The sequence below is a fragment of the Protopterus annectens genome, chromosome 14.part0 (assembly GCF_019279795.1).
Source record: "Protopterus annectens isolate FY-2018-M chromosome 14.part0, PAN1.0, whole genome shotgun sequence".
Classification (NCBI taxonomy): Eukaryota; Metazoa; Chordata; order Ceratodontiformes; family Protopteridae; genus Protopterus; species Protopterus annectens.
The window spans coordinates 234,234,406-234,246,234 of NC_056748.1; the positions used below are offsets into that span (position 1 = coordinate 234,234,406).

Genomic DNA, 11,829 nt, shown 5'->3' on the forward strand with positions numbered 1-11,829 from the left:
TAGCAGTACTGGCCTAAATGTACTGAACACAACACTGTTTTTGTGTCACTCTGTGTTTAGGTACTTTTCTCATTGTCTGACTTGTGGTCACAGTCATATAAGCAAATTTTATATGCTTTTGTTGATCTGCATTTGTTAAGTAACCCAGCATTTTCTCTTTGAAATTTAACTATGTAAACTTTTGTGAAATACACGTTTGATAATGTTTTATGTTTGATACGGTTCTCGAATTATTTCTCTTATGCATATCATTCCTTTTTCATTATGACGTGTACCACACCCACTGCATGACAATTTTCATTTTGTTGTAAATATTAAATTGTAAATCACCGAAACAGTGACAATGAACGCCAGGAAACTGGATACTGTGCTGGAAACACTTGGTTTATTGAAATAAAAATAGTTAAGCGCTTTCTACAGTACTAAGTCTGTCTTCATCAGAACATCATACAATAAAATTGTTGGACTTATATATCACAAATAATCTGAAAACCCGCCCTAAGTAACAATTAATCAATTAAGTCAATTATTTGACAATAATGCCATACACATTTTTAAATGCAGCATAAGCTACTTTCTACAAAAGAAACTGAAAATGTGTAACATATGCCTTCTGTGCAGAACCATACTAATATAAACAACTGTATAAATGCAGATATATCAACAATATGTACAAGACTAAACAAATTTCCTAATTATTAAAAACTTGAATATCCAATTACATATGAATTCATCCTGTAAAAATTATTCAGTACTTGGTATACAATGAAATGTATTCCAAAGGGAATACAAGATACAGGCACAATGTAAAATATATACAATATATGCCAATCATAATACTAATGAGAAAAATTTATTTAAAAAAATATATAAAAAATATATATTGTTAAAAAATCTAAACACATGCTTAGAATAACCCTCCAACTATATTTAAAATAACAACAATTATGTAAGATATGCTGGAGTGGTGTAATATATTACACAATAAAACTCAACTAAACCCTGACCAAGGGCTTAGTGGGGATCATTTCATTAAGGCCGGGGGGGGTGGCAGCATCCAACCTGATCTGCCACCTGATCTCCCTTTCCCCCACCGTAGCCTTTATGTTACCCCCTCTAGGATTGGGGGTGATAACGTCCAAAATCGCAAATTTGAACATCTTACACTGTGGACTGTTAATAAGGTGTCTGGATAGTGCGTTGTTAATATCACACTTCCTCATGCAGTATATGTGATCATATATTCTATTCTTCAAACTGCGGTCTGTCTTCCCCACATAATAACTCATACAGGTTTGACAAACACTTAGATATATAACATGTTTAGTTGAACAATTACCGTTGGAGAACCAAATCTTACTCTTTAAACAGTTCTTCAGAATAATACTAGGTGTATCCATAATGTATTTGCAATAATTGCATTGGCCACATCTTCTAGTACCTGTCCTCTGCACTTTAGTGTTGTGTTGGAAGTTTGATTTTATTTCTATTATTCTTTTTAGATTATTTCCTGTTTTATAGACAAAATGTGGTCTATCGGTAATCTTACTTTTAATGGTCTGATCACTAGTCATGATGTTCCAGTTTGTTGTAATAATTTTCTTTACCTCGCTGGAATGTTTACCATATTGGATAATACATGATCTAGTGTATGTATTGTTAGTCACTGTCCCAGCAGTCTGGTTTATCTTATTTGTCTTGCTATCTCCTGTGGGCAAAGATTTGGAAATACCCACCCCCAACAATGGTTTATATTTTAATCCCCATTCTTTCTTAACATAACCTGTAATGTCATTCACCATCTTAAATGGGTACCCCTTGTCCAAAAAAAGCTGACCAATGTAATCCAATTCTTGATCCACTCTATGTCTCTCCGTAGTCATACGGGCAGCCCGAATGCACTGTCCCTTGATGATGCCCCTCTTGGTGTTGTATGTATGTGCACTGCTGTAATGTAAATAACCATTACTAAAAGTATCTTTTCTGTGGATACGGGAGTGAAATTCATTATCCTTGCTGTATATAAGGACATCAAGATAATTTATACCACGTGTATCATATTGGTGGGTGAATTTAAGATAATCCGTGGTGTTATTGATATAACTAATGAATTCCTGCAACACCTGAATTTCACCCTCCCAAAGGATAAAGATGTCGTCCAAATAGCGGACGTATCTTTTTATGAAGGACATCCAATCCGAATTTAAAATGAATTCCACTTCCCAATCCAGCAGTACCATGTTAGCATAAATAGGAGCACATGCAGTACCCATGGCTACCCCCGTTTTTTGTCTGTAGTGCTCCCCCTCATAGTAGATGTAATTGTGATCCAGAACAATGTCCATGAATTCGGTAAGAAGTGAGATGTCATCCTGGCCTAATTCACTCACTTTGTGCATACTATTAATAAATCTTTGTAGTCCATCCTCCTTTGGAATACAGGAAAACAAATCCTGGACATCTATTGTCACATAAACCAACTTAGGAGACCATAGTTCCATTTTAAACAGGCCCAGGAACTCCCAAGAATCTTTCATTATATGTTCCACTATGTCATAGACATGTTTCAATTTGTGATGAATGACTTGTCCAAAGGGAAAAGCTTTACTAGCACTACCAGAGATGATAGGACGGAAAGGTGGATCATAAATATCTTTGTGGACTTTGGGAATGCCTGTAATGGTGGCCAGAATGGGGAACTCAACCTTGAGAAACCTGTATAAATCTTCATTGATTCTATTTTCCACTATAAATTCTTCTAAGTAAGAATCAATTCGACTGTGGGCTATATTTACTTCATTAATGGAAGAGGGTGTATACTGTGTTGAGTTGTTCAAAAGATCAAAGATTTTACTTTTGTATTGTTCCTGATCATAAAACACAATCCCCCCACCCTTGTCCGCAGTCATAATGCGAATGTTGTTATCACACAATGATTGAATCACATCCATCATATCCTTACCCGGTTGTTTCCCACCCTTAGTATACTTGTATTTATTGTGTAGAGAATATAACTCGGAGTTCACTACATTTTCAAATGATGTAAGTGTGTTACACATAGGTGGAGTAAAAGCACTCTTTTTCTTTAATTCCTCTGTCTGATTCAGACTGATAATATTCTGATTTTTAAAAAATATTCCCAAGTTTAATTTTCTCATAAACAATTTAAATTCAACTAGGGTATCTGTTACATCAAACTTAAAATCTGGTATAAATTTCATACCCTTAGAAAAAATTTGAAAAAATTCGGGTAAAACTGGGTGGGCAGTATAATTGTAAATCTTGATCTCCCCACTGGAGTGGAGGATTCTATTTGCATTCATTACTGAGGAACTTTTACCATCTGTCGTACTATTGAGACCAAAATCAACATTTCTGGGGTCAGGATTAGGAGAATCCACTACTAGTTGTATCTCTGATTCTTCCAAGTATTTTTCCTTTTCCCCCTCTGTTCTACTGTTCTCCATTGGTCTCTCCCATTCTCTAAAAAACATTCATCATCCCTACAATAATTGTTAAGGTGACCATCATCATGTACAACATCACCAACATGGGTAACAGAGTGCTTTACATATCTTTTCTCAGAAATAAATTTCCTATCATTCCCATTTTTCCATCTGTAAGCTGTCCCTTTCTCATATTGTGCAATATCCCTCTGCAGCTTCTTGTATTTCCTATCATAAGTTTTCTTGTACATGTTTTCTGCATATTCGTATTGTTTATGATACAGCTTTTCCCACTGTGAAAACAACACATCATCCCTTATCTGTCTATCTATTCTATCAATTTCGTTAAGCAGTAAACTAATTTTGGAATCGTTACATTCAACAATAAACATGATGAACTTTCTGCCAAATTCGTCAAACATATCATTACAAACTTTAATATTGTGCACGTTCATTTCTATCCCCATTGGTTCCTTGAAGAACCGCAATCCCATGGGCACTATCCCACTATCTAAACATTTGTGTAAATATAAATTCTCTACTTGAAGGTTCTTGACCTTCGTTAAGTTATTGCCAAAAGTAAATATTAACTTCTTCAAGGAAGGAAAATTCCCTCCTTCCACGACTGAATGAAAATTAGAAACCGCTTGAGGAATGTCCTTGAAGTCAAGCGGCATGTCCATGAATTTGTCTAAACAATATGCCTGCCTTTTCGGATAATCCTCACGTATGGATGACCCAACAACATTTTCATTTACAGTACCTTTCATCGGTGCTTTAGTTGCACCTTTTCCCTTGTCCTCACCGCCATATGTACGTACCGGAGGATGGCGTTTGGGTTTGGCACCAGATATAAGGCAGCGGTCATCGTCGATAATGTCAATGTTTTCCGCCGTTGCTGTGGAAGTTGTGAATAAACCACGACTGCCCCTTTCTTCACGCATATCCTTCCTCGGTGTTCGCCTGGACGGTATAGGGGAGGAAAACCTCCTCTGTGCGTTAGGAATCTCCTCGTCACTAGCGTTACCAATGGAGGAACGGATGGACGTTGCAACCAGCGGGTTAGGTTGAGTCTGTATGTTAGGAGCAATGCTTGCCGGTGTTAGTAGTTCAACGAGCCGAGTGATTTCCCCTCTAATGATGGTCATCTCGGAGTGAATTTTGTCTATCTCGTCCCTCGAGACAAAATTGGAAACGTTAAGCATCTCCTGCATAGAATCCATGTTGAGCAACGAAATAAAAATGAAAAATCCCAGCGAAACAACTAAATTGTAAATCACCGAAACAGTGACAATGAGATTTTTATTTTATTTTGTTGTAAATATGTCATACCTATTTTCTTGTCTGTGCAATTCAACTTTGTTGTTTTGCTTTTTGTTTTATAGTATCAAAATGTGTAACACAACAAGAAATTTCCCCACAAATTTATTTTATTTGGCCTTTCATAATGTCGTTCACCTTACAAATGTTTGTCTTTTCGGCTTTTCCCGGTTAGGGGTCGCCACAGCGGAACTCCGTTCCGCTAATGATTGGCAGTCGGTTTTTATGGTGCCGAGTTGCCAGCCCGATGCCCAACCTTCAACGAAGGTACGCCCTTCACGCATGTCTTTCGGATGCCACTCGACTGCGGGGAGGACATGCAGACTCCACACAGAAGGCACTCCAGCCGAGAATCGAACAGGAGAACCTCTTGCTGTGAGGCAACAACGCTACCGCTGTACCTCCACGGCTTTGTTCACCTTACAAATATTAAAGACAAATCTCTGTCGCTGAGCAACATTTCTCTTGAACTTTCCCCTAGTTATATCACAGTTATATGTCTTTTACACAATTCTTCACATTTGTCAGATTCACATGACTGCCCAAATTTGTTTAAGTCAGTCACTTGTATTATAATTTTATCACCTAGAACACAAGCAAAAAATGTTTCTCTTTTATATAGTAATATTTTAATAAGTCTTGTTATCTCCAAATCATTCTCAGACTAAAATGTATTAGAGTTCCATCCCAATTAAATGTGGAAAACTATTACTTGTCTTTGTTAATCTGTTCTATCAGCCTATGTTGCAACCACCTACAGATGAAAGCAGTGTTTGGATCTTTTCATTTATTCATTAACTTGTCTTGCATAATTCTTTTATGTTTTTATGGGGGTTAGTATGCCTTGTTTTTTGCAAGAGAGTATGAACCAGCTTCAGTCCTCCTAATGACTTCATTAAAGACTTACTAAACGTTCCTGTTGGAAGAATAATGCCTATCGTGCATTATGCAACCCCCTCAAACATGTATTGCCCAGAGATTATCCAACCCTTTCATAATTGTAAATTAAAAATACTAAACAAAATACCTCTACCCTCTTTTCTTCAGGAAAAATTATGGTGTCTAACACCATTTAGTGTATAAAACATTTGAGCTACTTCTGATGCAGTGTTAGGCCTTCTAAATTGAGGTGTGAACTTTGGTCTAGGAAACTGAAGCCTGTACTGCTGCTACAATCTGGGATATCTGCTCATTCTGCTACATCTATCAAGACAGTTTCTTGCAGGCTATTGCTTTGAATCTTTCAGTAAGACCTCTGCAATCCTGCTTATGTGTCATTCATGCATATGACATCCTAACAGTTTGCATTTAAATAGGTGAATGTAGCTTTTTATCCTTCCAGCATTCTAGTTTGCTTTTCCAAATGTCAGAAAGTCTGAAGCTTATATGTTTCCCAGTTTGCTGAGATGCTGATAGAATTGTTTCATCCTAAAGGATTTCTTTTGGCTCCTCTACAGTAGGACGACTTTATCCTACCTTCATCATGGCCTTTCATTTCTATCCCATTCTGGCTGATGCACACTCCCTATATAGCTTACTGATTTTATATTTAATCACTAAAATGCACAAGCAATGAATCACAATTGACTAAATGTCAACACTTTGAAAAAATAACTTTACTGAAAAGAAAAAAAAAAAGAAAAAAGATCACAAAAACAAACAAACAAAAACAATTTCCTTTTGTGATCCTGTCACAAAACCTTACTACTACCTTCAGATCAAATTCATAGTGGTAGTGTTATAAAAAAAGTTAAGGGTAGAGCAGAGTTAGGGTTAGCACACATTGGCTTTAGTAAGATGGGCAATGGTTTCTTGTGTTTCAGTTGTTCAGAAATGATTTATTTGTGTCTTAAAATGAATGACAAGGGAACAATGTTGCCAGACAGCATTATCTGAACTCACTTAACATTTCATTTTTCTCCTATAGGTGTTCCTGGCCTACAAGGATTCAGAGGAGATACTGGAGCACCAGGTCCCAAAGGTAAAGAGAGTGTGTGTGTGTGTGTGTGTGTGTGTGTGTGTGTGTGTGTGTGTGTGTGTGTGTGTGTGTGTGTGTGTGTGTGTGTCTGTGTGTGTCTGTGTCTGTGTGTGTCTGTGTCTGTGTGTCTGTAGAATATAGCTCCTTTGACCCTTAAGCCAAATGAAGCATTATTCATGGAAATGTGGCCTACATCATTTTCAGGCCATCAGTATCTGTTCCTTTCTAGATTATCTCTTTCATATGAATTTAGTAGAAATTTGACTGTGCGTTTGTGTGTGAGGTATATTGCTTATCAAGATAGTAATGCTTACAAACCAAAAGATAATCATAACCCATTAGGTAAGGAAAGCTTTTATACAACAGCCCCACTTGAACCATTGCCTTCTGGATCCAGATACATGGAATTTCATAAACAATACACACAGGGAGTAACACATACTGAGAATCAAATGATTTTGCCAAGTTGGTTTGGAAGTCGAGGTGTATACATTGCTTGCTTATTTATCTTGGATGAAACTGCCCTTGTCAATTTCTTTGTCTTCTTAGATGTTCACACATCTAAAAGTTAATTATGCCAATTCTGACAATATCACTGGTTGTGTTCTACATGAACTATTGAGTGAACTGCCATCTCACCTGTGTGCCCTGTTCAATCACAGCCTCACCTTAGGCTTTGTCCCTACCAAATGGCGCACTGCTACAGTCATCGCTCTCCACAAAGGAGGAGTGACTACAGACCTTGGGAACTATTGCCCATTAGCCTGATGAGTCTGATATGCAAAGCTATGGAGCGCATCATCATGGACCTAATAAACAAGGATATAGGGAATCTCCAAACTCTGGATCCCACACAGTTTGGTTTTGTGAAGGGTAGATCATGCCTGCTCAATGTGGTCAACTTCTTTGAGTCACTCACCAGAGCTGTGGATGAAGGTAAGGTATTTCATACAGCCTACCTTGATCTGGCCAAGGCTTTTGATACCATTCCCCACTCAGGAATCATAGAAAAACTCACTAACTTTGGCATTAACCCCTATATCACTAGGTGGGTTGCAAAATGGCTCACCAATAGAACCCACAGTGCGAAAGTAGCTGACTCCAAGTCAGACTGTTGACTAGTCATGAGTGGTGTCGTCTTGGGTCCTCTCCTGTTTGGTATCTACTTCTGTGAAGTCCAGACCAAGATAAAGGGACTCTGGCTGACAAAGTTTGCAGATCATTGCAAGTTGGGAGCTATTATTAACTCCCCAAGTGATGTTGACAGCCTACAGAATGGCCTCACTGAGACCAACGACTGGTGTCAGAATCACAGCCTTAAAGCTCAATGCCAAAAAATGTGTCATCGCCCACTTTGGAAAAAACCCAGTTCCCATGAATTACCACATTAATGATAGCCCACTAAACACAGAAGGCATTATAAGAGATCTGAGAACACAGGTTGACCGCAACCTCTTTTTTGATCACCACATTGCCACTGTGGTCAGAAAGTCCTTCTATGTGGCACATCTCATTACTAAAGGTTTTGCATCCAGGAAGAAAGAAGTCATTGTCTCCCTCTGCTCTTTCCTCATTAGGCCAATCATAGAGTACAATGCCCCATTTGGCGTGTAAGGTAAGTGTGCGATAGTGAGGGACTTAGGGTTAGGGTGTGGGTAAGATAAGTGTGCAATAGTGAGGGACTTGGGGGTTAGGGGCAGATTAAGTGAGATACAACTGGAGAGGCCACAAAAGTACCTCACAAAGAGGATCTTAGGCCTTAAACACTTGTCCTATATGGACAGACTCAAAAAACTTCAACTATTCTCTGTCTCATATCGCCTACTTAGAGGCGCTCTCTACTTGACTTACAAAGCCATGTCTGACACAGCTCTGTCAGAAATGCTACATCTAAAGAAATCTCAATCCCTCCGCACCACATGCTCCAGAGACCTCAACCTCATTACCACAATTAACAGAACATGCTGGAAGGAGAGGTTCATAACCCAGAGACTGCCCATGCTATGTAACAGACTTCCCATACATGTCAAGCAGAGCACCTCACTAACCCTTTTCAAGAGAAATCTTGATGAGTGGATGGGAAACTGAAAATTCACCCCGGGATAACTCCAGTGGCTCTACTTGACAGAGGCACTGGGAACTAAGGTCTGGTGGCACTATGCCAGGGTAATCCTATGGCTAGGCTTGTAAAGGCTCCAGGGCCATTAGCTTGGTACACACCTATGAACCTATGCAGAACCATTTGGAAAATATCTGTGATGTATTCACAGAAATATGTTTGAGTTTTAGTTTAGCGTATGGCCAGAAACATAAATGTGATTTCAGGATCACCAGTAACTGTCACAATAACTAAGAATTGCTGATAATGCAATATTATGGATGCTGCATTAATTAATTCATTCACTTGTTCACTCACCCTTTCATTCATTCTCATATACCAGCTTTGCTGTATCCAGAGTCATAAGAGAGCCAGACACTTTTCAGCACTTACTGAAGATAAGGAAATGAGCTAATCATAGATGCGCACAAGTCCATTGCAGGATGAGCATGCGCGCACACACACATACACATGCACGCAAGCACGCAGAGCAAATGGACTTATGGGTACTTTGGAAGTCTGCCATTTCATTTAACCACGTCTGTGGAACGAAACTGGATAACCCAGAAAAAATGCATATGGATACAGGAATGGCATAGAGACTTTGCACAAAAGACAACCATCGCTGGGAACCAGACCATGGAATCAAGACATTTGAGACAACAATGTTAATGGCTACCTATACCACTGCCATCAGGCACTGCAGCACTGTTTAATATCAAGGGGTTTTCCCACCACTTCAGCTCAGTTATTCTGTTTTCCTTGATTACGTCTGTAAAATTTGAAACATTTTTTGGCATCCAGCTTTAGGGTTACCACCTGTCCCACTTGGTGAGGGACAGTCCCTCTTTGGGCAGTTGTGTCCTGCAAAAAAATGGCAAACGTCCTGAGATTTTAGGACAAAATTATTTCCTATATTTTATGTAATAGTTGCATAAAACAGTTAGTCTGCATCTGAAACACCTAAATGTTATAAGAAACAGAAAAAGCAACAAAAATCCTACAAGAATACGCTTTTATTTAGGCAAAAAAGTGAAGTTGTGTCCTTGGTACTGTCTGTGGGTATGTTTTGACTTGCAAAATCTGATGTTTGTACCAAAAATGTCCCACTTTGGGCATTTGAAAAGGTGGCAACCCTATCCAGCTTGTTTTGTACACATCTTCATACTGGTTTGTGTTATTTTAAATGAATATTCCTCAACTAATTATAGTCATATTATGACAGCACACTGTCCCCCACCAGATTCCCATCCGCACCTGCAAAACAAATATTTAAATAATAAAAGCACACCATACATATTCTACACACACATGCACGTACACATGCATGCGCACACACAGATATATATATCTGTGTGTATACAAGGGAGCACTTAATTCACATGAGTTGACATCTGTTTTGCTGACACATTTTGTTCAACATAACAGGCGGTCAGTAACTGTGAGAGATCATTAAATTACCAGGGTTAGAGAATATGTCCTTTCCTTGATATTGTGTGTTCTTGGAGGTAGACTATCTGAACACCACACACACACAGACACACACACACACACACACACACACACACACACACACACACACACACACACGCACACACACACACCTTCTACCTGTTTTACTGTTGCATGCACCAAGATTTTATCTCAAATTATTTGCAATGATGTGTCTACATTATTTAAAGTACACCCATACATATAAGGTCTATATTGTTTTGTGGAGTTGCCAGTTGATCAAATCACAACTCAACAAAACAAAAGTACTAAAAGTAATCCCTTAACCCCAGTGACTACATTAAGTATTAGCTAACATGATTTCTATGGGAGGGGGGGGGTTAAGTCCATTACAGCTCATTTCCTAGTTTCAGTAATTTGCCAAACAAATGGAACCATATATGTATGTGCAAGTGCATGTGTATATGTAATTATGTATGTTGTGTCTTTCAGCTTTTCCCGGTTAGGGGGCCGCCACAGCGGAACTCCGGTCCGCTAATGATTGGCAGTTGATTTTTACGTGCCGAGTTTCCAGCCCTGATGCACAACCTTCAACGAAGGTATGCCCATTCACTTATGTCTCCACGCAGAAGACGCTCTAGCTGAGAATCGAACCGGACAGCGTCTTACTGTGAGGCGACAACACTACCGCAGCACCACCACCGCTGTTATATGTAATTATGTATATTTATATATATTATTCAACAAAGCAACATTTTACGGAAAGTCCCATTTATCAGGACTGCTTTCCTTAACTCATTGTTGTAACCTTAAAGATGATTATAGTTAGGGAAGAGAAGGGTTTTGGAGGGCAAAATCTTTTAGATGCAGAATTTGGAGGCCAAAGTGTGTGTCTGTTTATGTGTATAATCTGTATATTGTTATAGTGTACATTCACTGATCCCAAGTCTCCTTCCAACAAGGCCGACTCCCTAAGAGATCTATTTTACTTTTCTATAAGCCTGGTCAGGTAAGAAGTTTGAAATGGAAGACTACATTTACTGACATTAAGCACTATTTTATATCTCCCTCTTTTTTAGGTGACAGAGGACTCTCTGGCCCCCCAGGACCAAAGGGTATGTAGTTTTTTTTTATAAATGCTTTTGAAATGCTTCCAGAATGGCTATGGCAGATAAAAACCCATTATGCTAAAGGCAATTTGTTTATTTATATTTTCTTACTACATTAGTTAAGCAGGTAGACTGGGTTGCACTTTTAGACTATTTCTGCCATTACCAGAGTGAGGCATTAATAATGTATACACAACTTCATAACAGGCACTGCTATCTGCAGTGCAGTTTTGTGTACATGTAAGCAGAACTACAGTTTTGTTATGCAGTATCAGAAGTGTCACCTAGTTGTAGTAATTAACAGCACACTTATTATAAGCTCTAAGCAGCCCATGAAGTTAGGGAGTGTATAATTATTTAAACATTGCAGACTAATATAACAATCTGTGCCCAGCTAGAACTGTTGGAAGGACCAAACAAAGTTCT

The 11,829-nt window shown here is 38.6% G+C and overlaps 1 protein-coding gene across 4 annotated transcripts in view; it reads left to right on the forward strand.

The window, feature by feature from the left end:
• Window positions 1-11,829, forward strand: part of COL17A1 (collagen type XVII alpha 1 chain) — a 423,506-nt gene that overhangs the window by 220,094 nt on the left and 191,583 nt on the right. For all 4 annotated transcript variants that reach the window (XM_044055953.1, XM_044055955.1, XM_044055956.1 and 1 more), the window contains exons 26-27: window positions 6,694-6,747; window positions 11,374-11,409. In XM_044055953.1, coding sequence (XP_043911888.1) covers window positions 6,694-6,747; window positions 11,374-11,409 — 90 coding nt within the window. The remainder of the gene's footprint in view (window positions 1-6,693; window positions 6,748-11,373; window positions 11,410-11,829) is intronic.